The sequence below is a fragment of the Hyla sarda genome, chromosome 2 (genome assembly GCF_029499605.1).
Source record: "Hyla sarda isolate aHylSar1 chromosome 2, aHylSar1.hap1, whole genome shotgun sequence".
NCBI lineage: Eukaryota > Metazoa > Chordata > Amphibia > Anura > Hylidae > Hyla > Hyla sarda.
In genome coordinates this window covers 107,185,265-107,197,882 of record NC_079190.1, presented here as the reverse complement: position 1 = coordinate 107,197,882, position 12,618 = coordinate 107,185,265, and the positions used below count along the sequence as shown (strand labels likewise).

Genomic DNA, 12,618 nt, shown 5'->3' with positions numbered 1-12,618 from the left:
AATATGAAAACCCTTGTTCATCAGCTGACTGGATCTTATGTTCAGCCTTCTTTACTTTCAGCATGATGATATTGTTTGTGATATTCCGGGACATAGGACCACTGGACATGCTATTCCTGCAGTGACTGGGCCTGTTACAGCCCAGTGTTGGTAAAACACTAAACAGAGTTAGACCACAAAGAACAATGGATCCGTCACTATGAATCCAACTGTTGCAACCCTGGAAGCGGTCCGGACTGACCTGTTAACTATCTGGTAGCAGTGGTGCTCTGCCTCGGGGAGTAGTTTAAAAAAAAAAAAAAAAAAAAAAAAAAAGACAGCACTCACCATCCAGGAAGATTCTTTTATCCGCAAAGTGCAGGCATCACATGTACAGGCGGGTATGGTGATGTAAGGACGGGGGCAACTGAACAATATACAAGGGTAGGACCAGTAACATTTTTGTTTGCTTGGACTATAGCAGCCATTTTAATCTTAGTTATCGGCCACAAATGTGTAAACAGGCAATATGCAGCTGACGATGATGAATTTAACAGTCCGTACCAATGCTCGAGAGATTATCCATGCCTGCCTGGCCTGCAACTGATAAAGTCATAAAAAGGCTTTGCATGCACTGGTGTAAAAGGACCTTTACAGTTAGGGCCCTATTAGTAGTGTCTCGCGGCAGGAGCCAATCAGCCGTTGGCAGCACATACCCTATAACACATGGAAAGTTGAAGCCAACAGACAATTTGTTAAAGGTTAAAACCAATCCAATCGTCCGATGAACAAGGGTTTTCTCATTCCTTTGCTGATGCATCACATGAGGGCCAAACCACACCCATATCTGATAATCAATAGCCACAAGATGTCACTTCAACAATGTACAGCTATCGGTCATTGCGTCACGGGGTAATTTCACCTGCACATAATGCTCACATCTAGCTCCTGTCCAGGAAGGTATACTTCCGAGACACACAGAAGGTGGGAGATAATCTACAGATAAGACCATTTTCTGAGCCCTGTGCAACCCCTTTAAACACAATGCCTAGTTTGCTACAACTAAAAATTAAGGCTGGAATAGTTCTGCTAAAACTGTGAAACTAACAAAAGAATATTGTTTGTTTTTCTTACTTCTACACAAAGAGCATAAGGCTAAAGTAGACAAAAAAACAGACAAGTGTTCAAAACACAATAAATGCCCATAACTCAACATATAGATGCAAAACCACACTTGGATCACCAGTCAGATCAGTTTCCAATTTGCTTTCTAGTTTACGATACTATAAAACGTAGTCCTGACATTTGTAAACTCAGTCAGTTTATGGGAAATGTGCATCAAAAGTATCAATTTCTTCCAATAAGGAAAACAAACCTTCATGCAACTAAACCATCCAACCATCTTCCAGTAACTACAAAGCCGATCAGTCTTGCAAGAGATGCTGAGGTCGCCATTTTTCTGTTTTAAATCAGGACACAATTGTTTTCAATGTTCGCTTTGTTGAATATATTTTAAACAAACAGTTTCCATATAATACCGAATGTGTAATTGGCGACAAAGCACACAAGTTTAAGAACAGCATAAAACAGGCATATGTGGAAAAGAAAGAAAGGATTAGTGCTATGACTTGGATGGACTTGTGGTTGCCTGAGGGATGGAACTCTATGTATGGATGATCATATACATTTTATAATATGGCGTGTAGCTTATGAAGGAGCCAAAGGAAGATGATGAAATTTTACATATCTTAAAGGATCATATTAAATATATTTGAGTGATTTGCAGCTGCTTTTATTTATTTAAATTTGTTTCTTTTTATGCAGGACTGTTAGCCATCAGTTCTCTCTAAACACAATTCCCTTTTGCCCACTTGCACCAAATGAGCATTAGTTCTAAATGAGGAAAGGGAAATAATAGGAGTCATACACCGCTGGCAGCAGCTTACATCTCCAGATAGCAAAAAGATCGGGCATATTAAAATCCATCTGCCTAATCCTCCTCCCCAATGAGTCAGATAGCCCTTATTGGACAGTTGGCCATTCCCACCAAAAATAAAATGGGTTCAGGTGACAAAAATCCAATGTGTATGGCTTTTCATATAAAAAAAAAAAAAAAAAAAAAAAAAAAAAAATTAACAGGGAGTGTAAGAATGAGACGCCTTGTCTAAAGCTGCTTCCGGCAAGACATTAAAACCATTCATATTTTGTGCCATCCCATTCCTGGAGTGTATGTAAAAATGTATTTGAATATATATATATATATATATATATATATATATATATATATATAAAATAGGAATAGGATGACACACCTGTTTTCTTTTCCTGGCACAAAATATAAATATATCTACACACATACCTCTTTTTGTAGCCTAAGGGTACATTCACACACAATGAAAAGGTTACAGATTTTTTTTTTTTGCGCAGATATTGACCTGCAGTGCACACTTTTAAGTCTGCCCTTTATTATATAGATTTTTTTTGTTGCAAAACAGCAAAGATTTTCCCTATAGATTGTAATGGGTGGTGATTTATCAGATCGTCAGCTCAAATAGCCAGTGCTGATAAAAATGACAACATCTGCCAATAAGGGAACCTCACAGACAGGTCATGGCTACTGCCAAGTAAAAGCCGCCGGGTAGATCAGGGTGTTATGCAAGATGCGACAAGGATTAAAACAAAGTATAGGTTTAGTCAAATACTATCCTATTGATTTCTGCTAAATATAAAAAGTGGGACAATCTCTTATCATTGACCACTACTCATGGACTGAAATTACCCTTATTTTCACATATTAGGCGGACATTCTGCACATTTGAATATTTCAGAGGTGCTAGGACCGCTCGAAAATATGTAATCTCATAAATGGCAATGAATTTACGAGCAGAACCCATAGAAAGAATAGACCTGACTTTTCTTTCTTTAGACACGGAAATCAGGAAATCTTGCCGTGTGCACAGCGCAGCAGAATTCCATTGAAATTCAATGGGACTCTGCTGCAGTGTATTTTTCCAAACTGAATTTTTGGGCGGAATTCTGCTGCGTGAACCTAGCCTTAGATTGGAACTATACATGCAATACTTGAGGCAGTGTTCATAACTTTTTGTTTTCTTTCGAGCCACACAGAGGAGAGCAGGGGAATTATCTGTTTTTCTTTATAACAGAAACATAATTCAGTCTGATCCTACCAGATGCCTGTGAGAATGTTAAAGATAAAGCACACTGCCTTTTAAAGTATATTACTACATGGGTTCTGCAGTCCTTTTTAATAGGGTTTGTATAGTTTAGAATAAAAAAAATAAAAAAAATAAAAATAAAAAAAAAAACACACACACACACACACACACACACACACACACACACACACACCACAACAAGTGGCCAAAAGGACAAACAAGAAGAAAAAAAAAAAAAAACTGTGCGCCATGTAGAGAAATCAGTCATTTTGCACTGATAAGAAAGTACATTCCCAAAGAAAGCAACTAAAGGCATACATGTTTTATTGCTCCCTGTCAAAACTGCTGCCAGCCAAAGCATGCACCAGTACTCTCTAAGAAGAGCTGTAGTCTTGATCTCTGCATGAGAAAAGTACAGGCCACAAGATAAATGACCCGGTGGGTGTAGGAAGAACCCGTGTGTGCGTCATTACTCATTCTCCTTACAGAAGAGATATTCAGATGAAACTGAACGAACAGTTAAGGAATCCCAGTATTTTACAGAGAGCAAGGAATGGCATGGAGAGCCGATCACATTACAAGTCTATTCATGGACATTCTTCAAAATGTGGAAGCCCTACAAACAAACCGTTTTCTGCCAGACATATTCTCAAAATCTCCACCCTCATCATTACCTCAAATTTCAGATGCCAATTTTGTGGCATAGAATTACAGATTGGGGTTTAATCATTGCCACCACTTCAAAGGCATTACCCGCAGGAATGGATTGCTCCTATGTGGACAAGAATTTCAAAGACATTGAAAAACTTCTGCAGAAATTGTGGGATACTAAAAATAGCAAAATATACAATACTTAATATATAGTTAGCTTCATGATGACTTTATAATAATGAAGCTCCATGGACAAAATCCCATATGACAAAAGGCAAGAACAGAACAGTCCAAACAGAAGGCTGTCGCTCAGGTTGGGTTTACATCATGTTTGGTAAAGCCATTAGATAAATTCCATCAAATGTATGCCCCACACTTTCTGTATTGACAAAATGTAGTAGAGAACCCTTTCTCAAAACAGTTGAGGTACTTTATACAGGCCATACCAAATTTATTTTTGTATACAATTCATTATAGCCATAGGTATTTTAAGACTTAAAAGGGGTTTTAAGGCCTATAATTAATGTTCAATCTACAGAATAAGTCATCAATAGTCGAAAAGTGGGGTGCCAACACCGATCAGCTGATCGCCAGAAATAAACAGTGCATACAATCTGGAAGCCCAGTATCCAAACACTGTTTGTAGTGGTGGTGCTGAATAACTACAGAGCAACCCTCATTTACTTTAACGGGAACTGTTCTGCAATTATCTAGCGCCACAACTACGAACAGTGTGCAGAGCCATGGCTTCCAGCTTCTGTACATTGTTGGTCTCCAGCACCATGACTGCGCTGATTTTTTCAGTGGGGATGGTGGATGTTGCTTTCCACCGATCAACTACTGATGGGCTATCTTGCGATTAGACCAATAGTTTTAGGCTAAATAATGCCCTTAAGCTGCCATATACACCAAACATGAGAGGCAAACAGTAGATAGCTATTCTTTAATGAGAATCTGACGGGTGGTTTATGCCACTCCATTCCAGAGCAACATACACATACAATAGGTTTGCACATGTGCTAAATTTAGCATGATTATTTGCAAGACTGGGCACATATTACAGGTCAGTTAATCTAAAGTTTTGATCCTAAAAGTCAAAATTAGTTAGTGGAGTAATCTAACTGAATCATAGACCAACCCCCTGTGGAATGTCATTACCTCTGACCTGCCCCTGCATCACCATCCCCAATAATTATATCATTATTGGGACATTAAAAGGAGTACTGTAGCCTTAGACAAATGATCCCCTATATGCAGGATAGGGGATAAGTGTGATTGCGCGGGGAGGGTTCCAGTGGTCAAACCCCCGCAATCTCCAGTACGGGGACCCGGAACTGCCACGGCTCTGCGCAGCTGATGCTTGTGTCGTCAACCTCACTAAGAGGACAGCATACATGCCCCCTCCATTCAGCTCTATAGGAGAGGCAGGGATGTACAAACGCTGCATCTCCTCCTCTCCCATATAGAGATATATGGAAGGGGGGGTGGTGTTGGCTGCATGGGAAGAGCCATGGCCCCATACAGGAGACTGCGGGGGTCCCAGGGTTCGGACCCCACGCAATCAGACACTTATCCGCCATCCTGCAGATAGGGAAGATGATGTCTATGGCTGCAGTACTCCTTTAAAGGGAATAATGAAGTGTGTTTACAGCATGCTGCCTTGTACAACAGAACACCTTTCTGATGGTATTCCAACATACAAGTAACAGACAATAAAAAAAGCAGGCATGGGGTCTAACTACTAAAAACAAAACAACTATAAAAACTATATATCATAACTCTCCGTGAGTCTTGTGCCAACTATATCACACTATCCATAACTCATATCCAGAGTACAGGCTACCAAAGTATCTAGTTCTAATGGATCCATGCGGGTCCATATGATTACCAAGCATGCAACAGTTGTGTGGTGTCCCAGTACAAAATAAAGCATTCTTGCCCATCCTCTGTGGCAGATGTTGCCTTCAGTGTCTGTCTTGGGCCCACACTACTCAGAAATCTATATCTACTACAGTTATGCTATTGCTATTTATTGTATGCCTGTTGCTTTAATCCCAGTTCTGTTAAGGGAGTGTGCAAGAGGTGAACCATGTGACTTATCTGGCCATTGGGAGTGCTCCAAATCTGCCGCTTTTATAGTGTGGTAAGAGTTCCAAGTTCAGTTCAGGAGAGGAATCTAGCAGAAGTACAGTTTGGAGAAGTCCTAAGTGAGTCTGGGAGGTGATTCTGAGGAGGTCTCAAGTCTAATCCTGCAACCACGCATCTGCTAAAGAATAAACCCTGCACCCAGGTGAATGTCAAGCTTAGCGGTAAGCACTTAAGTCAAGTCAGTCAAGTCCAAGTCACTAAAGTCAAGCGTGGGGTGCCATACAGCAAATAAGTCATACACAGCACAATCAACTATAAGTCCTAGCAAGCCGATAAAGCTTCCAAGGTCCACCCTGCACCTCTCTTTATACCAATCTGAGCTGTAATGGATTGTACCATCTATCCTGCTTCAGTAATGTCAGTTTCCCCGTAACCTTGCATCGGAGTACTTATTGCCCCGTGCCTGGCCCAAGAGAAGCTGGCTCAACCTCGGGTAGTGTATAGGTCAACCACGCCCTGGTGTCACAAAAAGGTTAATTTACACATTACCCTCACCCGACACCACAGTTGTATACGCTGTCACAGATCGTGCGATGTCATAGGTACATAGGATAACATAAGCCGGGTATAACAGATCTGTGCCATACAGGACTAAGATGGATACATAATATGGTCCTGTACACCAGAGGACAGTGCTACATGTTAATTTTGATGGAGTGATCTCAAGTGCAGGTCAACTTACATTGCATATTGCGGCAATTGGTCCACACAGAAAACATCAAGTTGCTGCCATGATCATCATCCATTTCTATTGGTGTTCCACTATACCAAAACTATCTCTTTCTAGTGATGTTTTTATACCTAGGCCTGTTACAGTGACATTTCTTCTGCTAGCGAAAAGAATGGGGTTAGAATTGACCAGATAATACCATGATGCTATGGGAGTCTCTGCCACACAATGTTGTGATGGTGGATTCATTGAGCGAATTCAAGAGTGACCTAGATGCCTTTTACGAATACAATAAATTATAACAAAATTATGGGTGCTTGCATTCTGGATACGGGATGTGAGCCAACATCCAAGAGTAGAGTTGAGTGAACTTACAGTAAATTGGCTCGTAGCGAACTTTGCTGTTGATTACTTTAGTCTGCATCAATTAGTTCAGTTTTCCAAGAGCTCTGGGTGCCTGGAAAAGTCTGGGATGACAGTCTTAGGTCTCCTAGGTCTGTATCCACCTTTTCCAGGCAACTGGAGCCCTTGGAAAGCTGAACTAATTTATGCAGACTAAAGTAATCAAAAGCGAGGTTCGCTACAAGCCAATTTACTGTAAATTCACTCAACTCTATCCATGAGGAATATTCCATTCACATGTGAGGTAGTTTACATCTGTAGGGGTTATGCCTTTTTCTGGATTAACACAGTAGGGTTCTAGGTTGTGTCTTCATTCAACCTTATCAGCTATGTAGCCGTTTAAAAACCAAGGAATATCTGCAAATAATGCTACGTGGATATAGCATTTCTGCTCGAAAATAAATAATATGTTATGGATAGAGTGGCATAACAGGAGATAGATTCCCAATCACAGCACGCTGGTAAGGCTGTATAATCTCGGTGAACAGTCTCTACTCTGGATTCCTGTGGGTGCTATACAGGGGCAGGACACAATCTTCACTGTTGCGGAGTGTCCGGTTTCAGGAAGCTGTGTCCTGTTAAATGTTATTACTCACTTTCCTCATGTGGCTCTGAGCTGTATGGAGATGCACTCATTTTTAAACCCCCCCCCCCCCCCACACACACACACACACACACACACACACACACACACACACATCCAATCTGGGCACAGTCATGTATACACTTGTAGCACCAGATAAAAGTGTTGGATGGGTCATCGGAATCGTGTGATTGTCTTACATGACATTAGTCATCACATAATATCACAACCCACAGACTAGCATTGAGTATCATGGCGTGCTGCTTAAATTTGCCAAAAAAGTCAAAGAGAACTGCAATCCTGGGTACTGTCAAACTTCATGGAAAACTGTTGGGAAAGATAAAAAAATATATATAATATATATTTATTTAGTATTTGAAGTGGCAGTCTGGCACTTCAAATACAATAGCCATGGAGCCATAGGAACGGTTGTGTAATTAAAAACTATTTTACACCAGTGTTTCCCAACCAGGGGGCCTCCAACGGTCGCAAAACTACAACACCCAGCATGCCCGGACAGTCTTCAGGCATGCTGGGAGTTGTAGTTTTGCCACAGCTGGAGGACCCCTGGTTGGGAAACACTGGTGTAAGTTAGTTTTGCTGCTCATTGACTTCAGTGGGTAGCAAATCTGCAGCAGAAAAAAAAAAAAAAAAAGTGAACGTACCCTTAAATCTGCCAAAGTAGTGATAAAGAACTGCGATCCCATTGCAATGGAAATTATGAATTAAAAATAAATTGATAAATTAAATACATAAATAGCAGTCAGAGTAACTTCACACACAATAGCCATAAAGCCCTAGAAATCATTGTGTAATTCAGTGTTTCCCAACTAGGGTGCCTCCAGCTGTTGCAAAACTACAACTCTCAGCATGCCTGGACAGCCAAAGGCTGTCCAGGCATGCTGGGAGTTGTAGTTTGGCAACAACTGGAGGCACCCTGGATGGGAAAAACACTGGTGTAATTTAGGAACCATAAGAAGAGATTTGGCCTAATGTAGGTACATAACCCAAAATGTGTGAAAATTTAAAGTTCTTAGAGAGTCAAAGCATTGAGTAAAACATTCAGTCTCTCTGGAAGGCTGCAGTTGCACCTAAAAACTACAGGAAACCGGGAGTTGGGTCATCACCAGGTAATACCAAACAGATGGCGAGAGCAGATCCTTCTCCAAATCCAGACACAAAAGATATGACTGCATAGGAGTTTACTACTACAGAACTGTAATAGGAGGTAGGTTAAGACAGACAAGAGTGTCCATCTACCAAGAGTCGAGTGGGGAGAAAAGGTAAAAGGGTAAAAGGGAATGTCTACACTTGGAATATATGAAAGGAAGCCTGGAAAAGAAAAAAAAAATATTGGAGGGGAGAGAAGGGAAATGAGACTATGGAAGGGAGTGTGTAAGTAACGGAACAGAATCAGGGGCGGGATGAGTTACAGAGAAGCAACAGTAGAACAAAAAGAAAAGCCTCTACTCTCTAAAAAAAAAATAAGTTCTGGCCATATCATGAAAATTCATACTAAAAAGGATCAATCGATCCCACAGTCAGCCATAACAGGATCTAGAGTAAGGCATCGAGGAGCAAAGATTTAACAATGCAATCGTATAGTCTCTGTTCACATTCACACTTGTTTGCCAACAGGCTTTCTAAAGGATGTGAAGAGCCTAACAACACAATGACAAGAGTCAACAAGGGTTAATCCAGGTCCGGACAAGGACATTCGATTGGGGACAGAAAACGGGTGAGATCGATCGAATCTTTGTACATCGCTGCAGAATAGGTCAGTGCTATATAAATAGCAGGTAAGTAAAAATAAATATAGGTATCACACCCTATAAGCCAGTGTTTCCCAACCAGGGTGCCTCCAGCTGATTCAAAACTACAACTCCCAGCATGCCCGGACAGCCAAAGGCTGTCCGGGCATGCTGGGAGTTGTAGTTTTGAAACAGCTACAGGCAACCCGGTCGGGAAAGCGAACAGGGTATTCATCACGGTAACTAACCTCTGTCTATCCGGTAGGTAGAAATCCAATGAGTAACCAAACATGCTGCCTTCTGGTCCACTGTACACCGCCGGCTGCTCCACATCCAAATTAAATCCATGAATAGAGAAGAAAGTAAGAAGGAGGCAGGCTGACAGCAAGACACAAGTCTCCTGGAAGCGCTGCATGACTGTCTTCTGCTTTACTTGGTTACAGGAGAAGGGACCATGTGAAGTAGGACCTGGTAAGATGCAAGCTGACTTTGAAAGCCCCAAAAAAAAAAAAAAAAACTACTCCAATGAAGAGGAAAGCCCCTCCTAAATTAGCTGCAGGGTGTTCCCTACAGACAGAGGAGGGGCGGCAGTCAAGCACTACTTCCCCACCTCCTTTTTGTTCAATGAACAGCTCCTCTCTCTATGCTGGATGTGGATTCAATTAAGCCTCTTCTATGTGTGTTTTCCCTTCTCTCTCATTTTGCATCTTAATAGCCTTAAGTCCCACAGGCTGACGCTTAATGCAATTATCCTAAACCGCTTTGTTTCTGCTAAGCTGGTAATGAAATCATACGTGTGACTGGAGAGAAAGGTAAACTGCTTGACATCAAAGTCACACGGAGGGGCGAGAAAGAAAAGACCTATGGAAAAAGGCCCAATGCTACATCTTCCTAACGATGGAGGACTAATAGACGCACTTCTCGTTTGTTTGGCTTTACGCCGAACGTTGTTATAGTCAAATCTGTTGAGCACGGTACATTGCACCGACACGATCATCGAGATCATATAGCCTGAGCATCTCGGCAGCGTGGGAAGTAGTAAGTATCAAGAAATTGCAACAGTAAAATAAAAAAAAATAGGCAAAGGCTTGATACGCAGCTTTACTGCGGCAGATATTTTTGTTAAAAAACAACATTTTTGTTAAAAACAAACTGTGTGAAAGAAAAAGTGGAGGGATTTTCCCACAGCGACCAATCACAGCTCAGGTAACGTGAAACCTGAGCTGTGATTGGTTTTTATTGTTTTTAATGGTACCCTACGAAATTTTATTAAAAAAAAAAAAGTATCTCCATCACTTTTTTGGATCGCTGAAGTCCAAAAAGGAATAAAAACCGCCTTCAAAAACGCCACGGTTTTGACTCCGGTTTAAAAATGTACTGCAACCGCATACGTTTTTCTTAACATGGACGTCAATGGGAAACGCACATATATACGATTCCAATACGGGAAACCGTACACGGATTTTACTTTGCACATTCGCATTTGCATCCGAAACTCCCCACCCAACACCCCTGCCATAAAAAATGGACATTTTCAAAAATGTATGTTTTTATTTTATTTTTATTTTTTATAAAAACGGAAGGAACCGTATGCACTTTTTAAAACAGTAAATGGTTTAAAAATGCATACGGTTTACTTTTTACCCATACGGTTTTCTTTAGAAAAACTGATTGAAAACAGTATGCAAAAACGTGGTGTGAACCCAGCCTTATTGGTAGCAAAAGAAAAACCTGCTGCAAGTTATCAACATGTGAACATACCCTTGGATGGCATTGTTATTAAAATTGCAACATGATCTGACTACGGTGTTTCTTGTTTTTTTTATTTTTTTTATAAACAAAAAGCTCATGTGAGCATTTTTTGGGCATTTTTTTTTTTATCACATGATAAAAAATCCCATAGCTTTCAATGAGAGAGATGCAGGGAAAAACATCACATAAAAGCACCTTGAGGGCAAATACGCTAAGAGACTGTTCACACATCCTCATTTTTTTCTGAAGATTTGCTGCTAAGTCAATGGGCAACAAAATCTGCTGCAGAAAAATAAGAAAATGTGAACAGGCCCTAAGGGTGTATTCAGACATACAGTATCCTGCATATGCTGCAGATTTCAAAGTAAATGACTTAACACAGCTTAACCCCTTAGGGACTCAGCTCATTTTCACCTTAAAGGGGTACTCCGTTGCTTAGACATCTTATCCCCTATCCAAAGGATAGGGGATAAGATGCCTGATCGCGGGAGTCACGCCCCCTCCCATAGGCTTGCATTGAGGGGGGCGGAGCCTTGACATCACAATGCTCCGACCTCATGATCAGCAGTAATCAGACCCGGAGTGAACACGCTGCGGGGACTGATTATAACGGGGTGCGGCGTGCAAGATCACGGGGGTCCCCAGCAGCAGGACCCTCGCGATCAGGCATCTTATTCCCTATCCTTTGGATAGGGGATAAGATGTCTAAGCACCGAAGTACCCCTTTAATGGTCTATTCACACGTACAGTATTCTATGCAGATTTGATGCACAGGATTTTATGCTGCAGATTTCAATGTAAACTGAATGAACACAGCTTGAAATCATGCACATCAAATCTGCGCAGAACACTGTACGTGTGAATAGACCCTAAGCCCTTTTTTGCAATTCTGACGACTGTCACTTTATGCATTAATAACTCTGGGATGCTTTTACCTTAGAGTTATTTGATTCACATATACAATATGTATACTTTGTGTTGACATCATAAAGTTGAGACGTGTCTTGGGAACCACCCAGTTTAGAAGCAAATCCCCATAGCAAACCTGTTCTAAACTGGGCGGTTCCCGAGACACATGTCATCAGAGAGCACTTAGACAGAAAACAACAACCTTAACTTCAGAAGCTCATGAGTACTGAAAGTATTAAGATTTTTTAATAGAAGTAATTTACAAATCTGTTTAACGTTCTGGAGCCAGTTGATATATAAAAAAAAGTTTTTTCTTGGATAACCCCTTTAAGTTTGAAGTGGATTTGAGGGGCCTTTCTGTGAGAAATACCCCATAAATGACCCCCGTATAGAAACTACACCCCTCAAAGTATCCAAAATGACATTCAGAAAGTTTGTTAACCCTTTAGATGTTTTACAGGAATAGCAGCAAAGTGACGGAGAAAATTCAAAATCTTCATTTTTTTTACACTCTCATGTTCTTGTAGGGCCATTTTTTTTAATGTTTACAAGGGGTAAAAGGAGAGAAATAACCCAATTTCTCTCAAGTAAGGAAAT

The 12,618-nt window shown here is 40.8% G+C and overlaps 1 protein-coding gene and 1 long non-coding RNA gene across 2 annotated transcripts in view; one reads left to right on the top strand and one right to left on the bottom strand.

Annotated features, from left to right (window-relative positions):
• ITGA5 (integrin subunit alpha 5) overlaps positions 1–10,525 on the bottom strand; it is a 107,904-nt gene extending 97,379 nt beyond the window's left edge. The window contains exon 1 of the mRNA XM_056562785.1: positions 9,609–10,525. Coding sequence (XP_056418760.1) covers positions 9,609–9,775 — 167 coding nt within the window. The 5' untranslated portion in view covers positions 9,776–10,525. The remainder of the gene's footprint in view (positions 1–9,608) is intronic.
• Positions 9,042–9,762, top strand: LOC130358877 (uncharacterized). The gene is made up of 3 exons (XR_008889671.1): positions 9,042–9,171; positions 9,248–9,408; positions 9,626–9,762. It is a non-coding gene; the product is annotated as an uncharacterized LOC130358877 (long non-coding RNA).
• Positions 10,526–12,618: the final 2,093 nt, after the last annotated feature.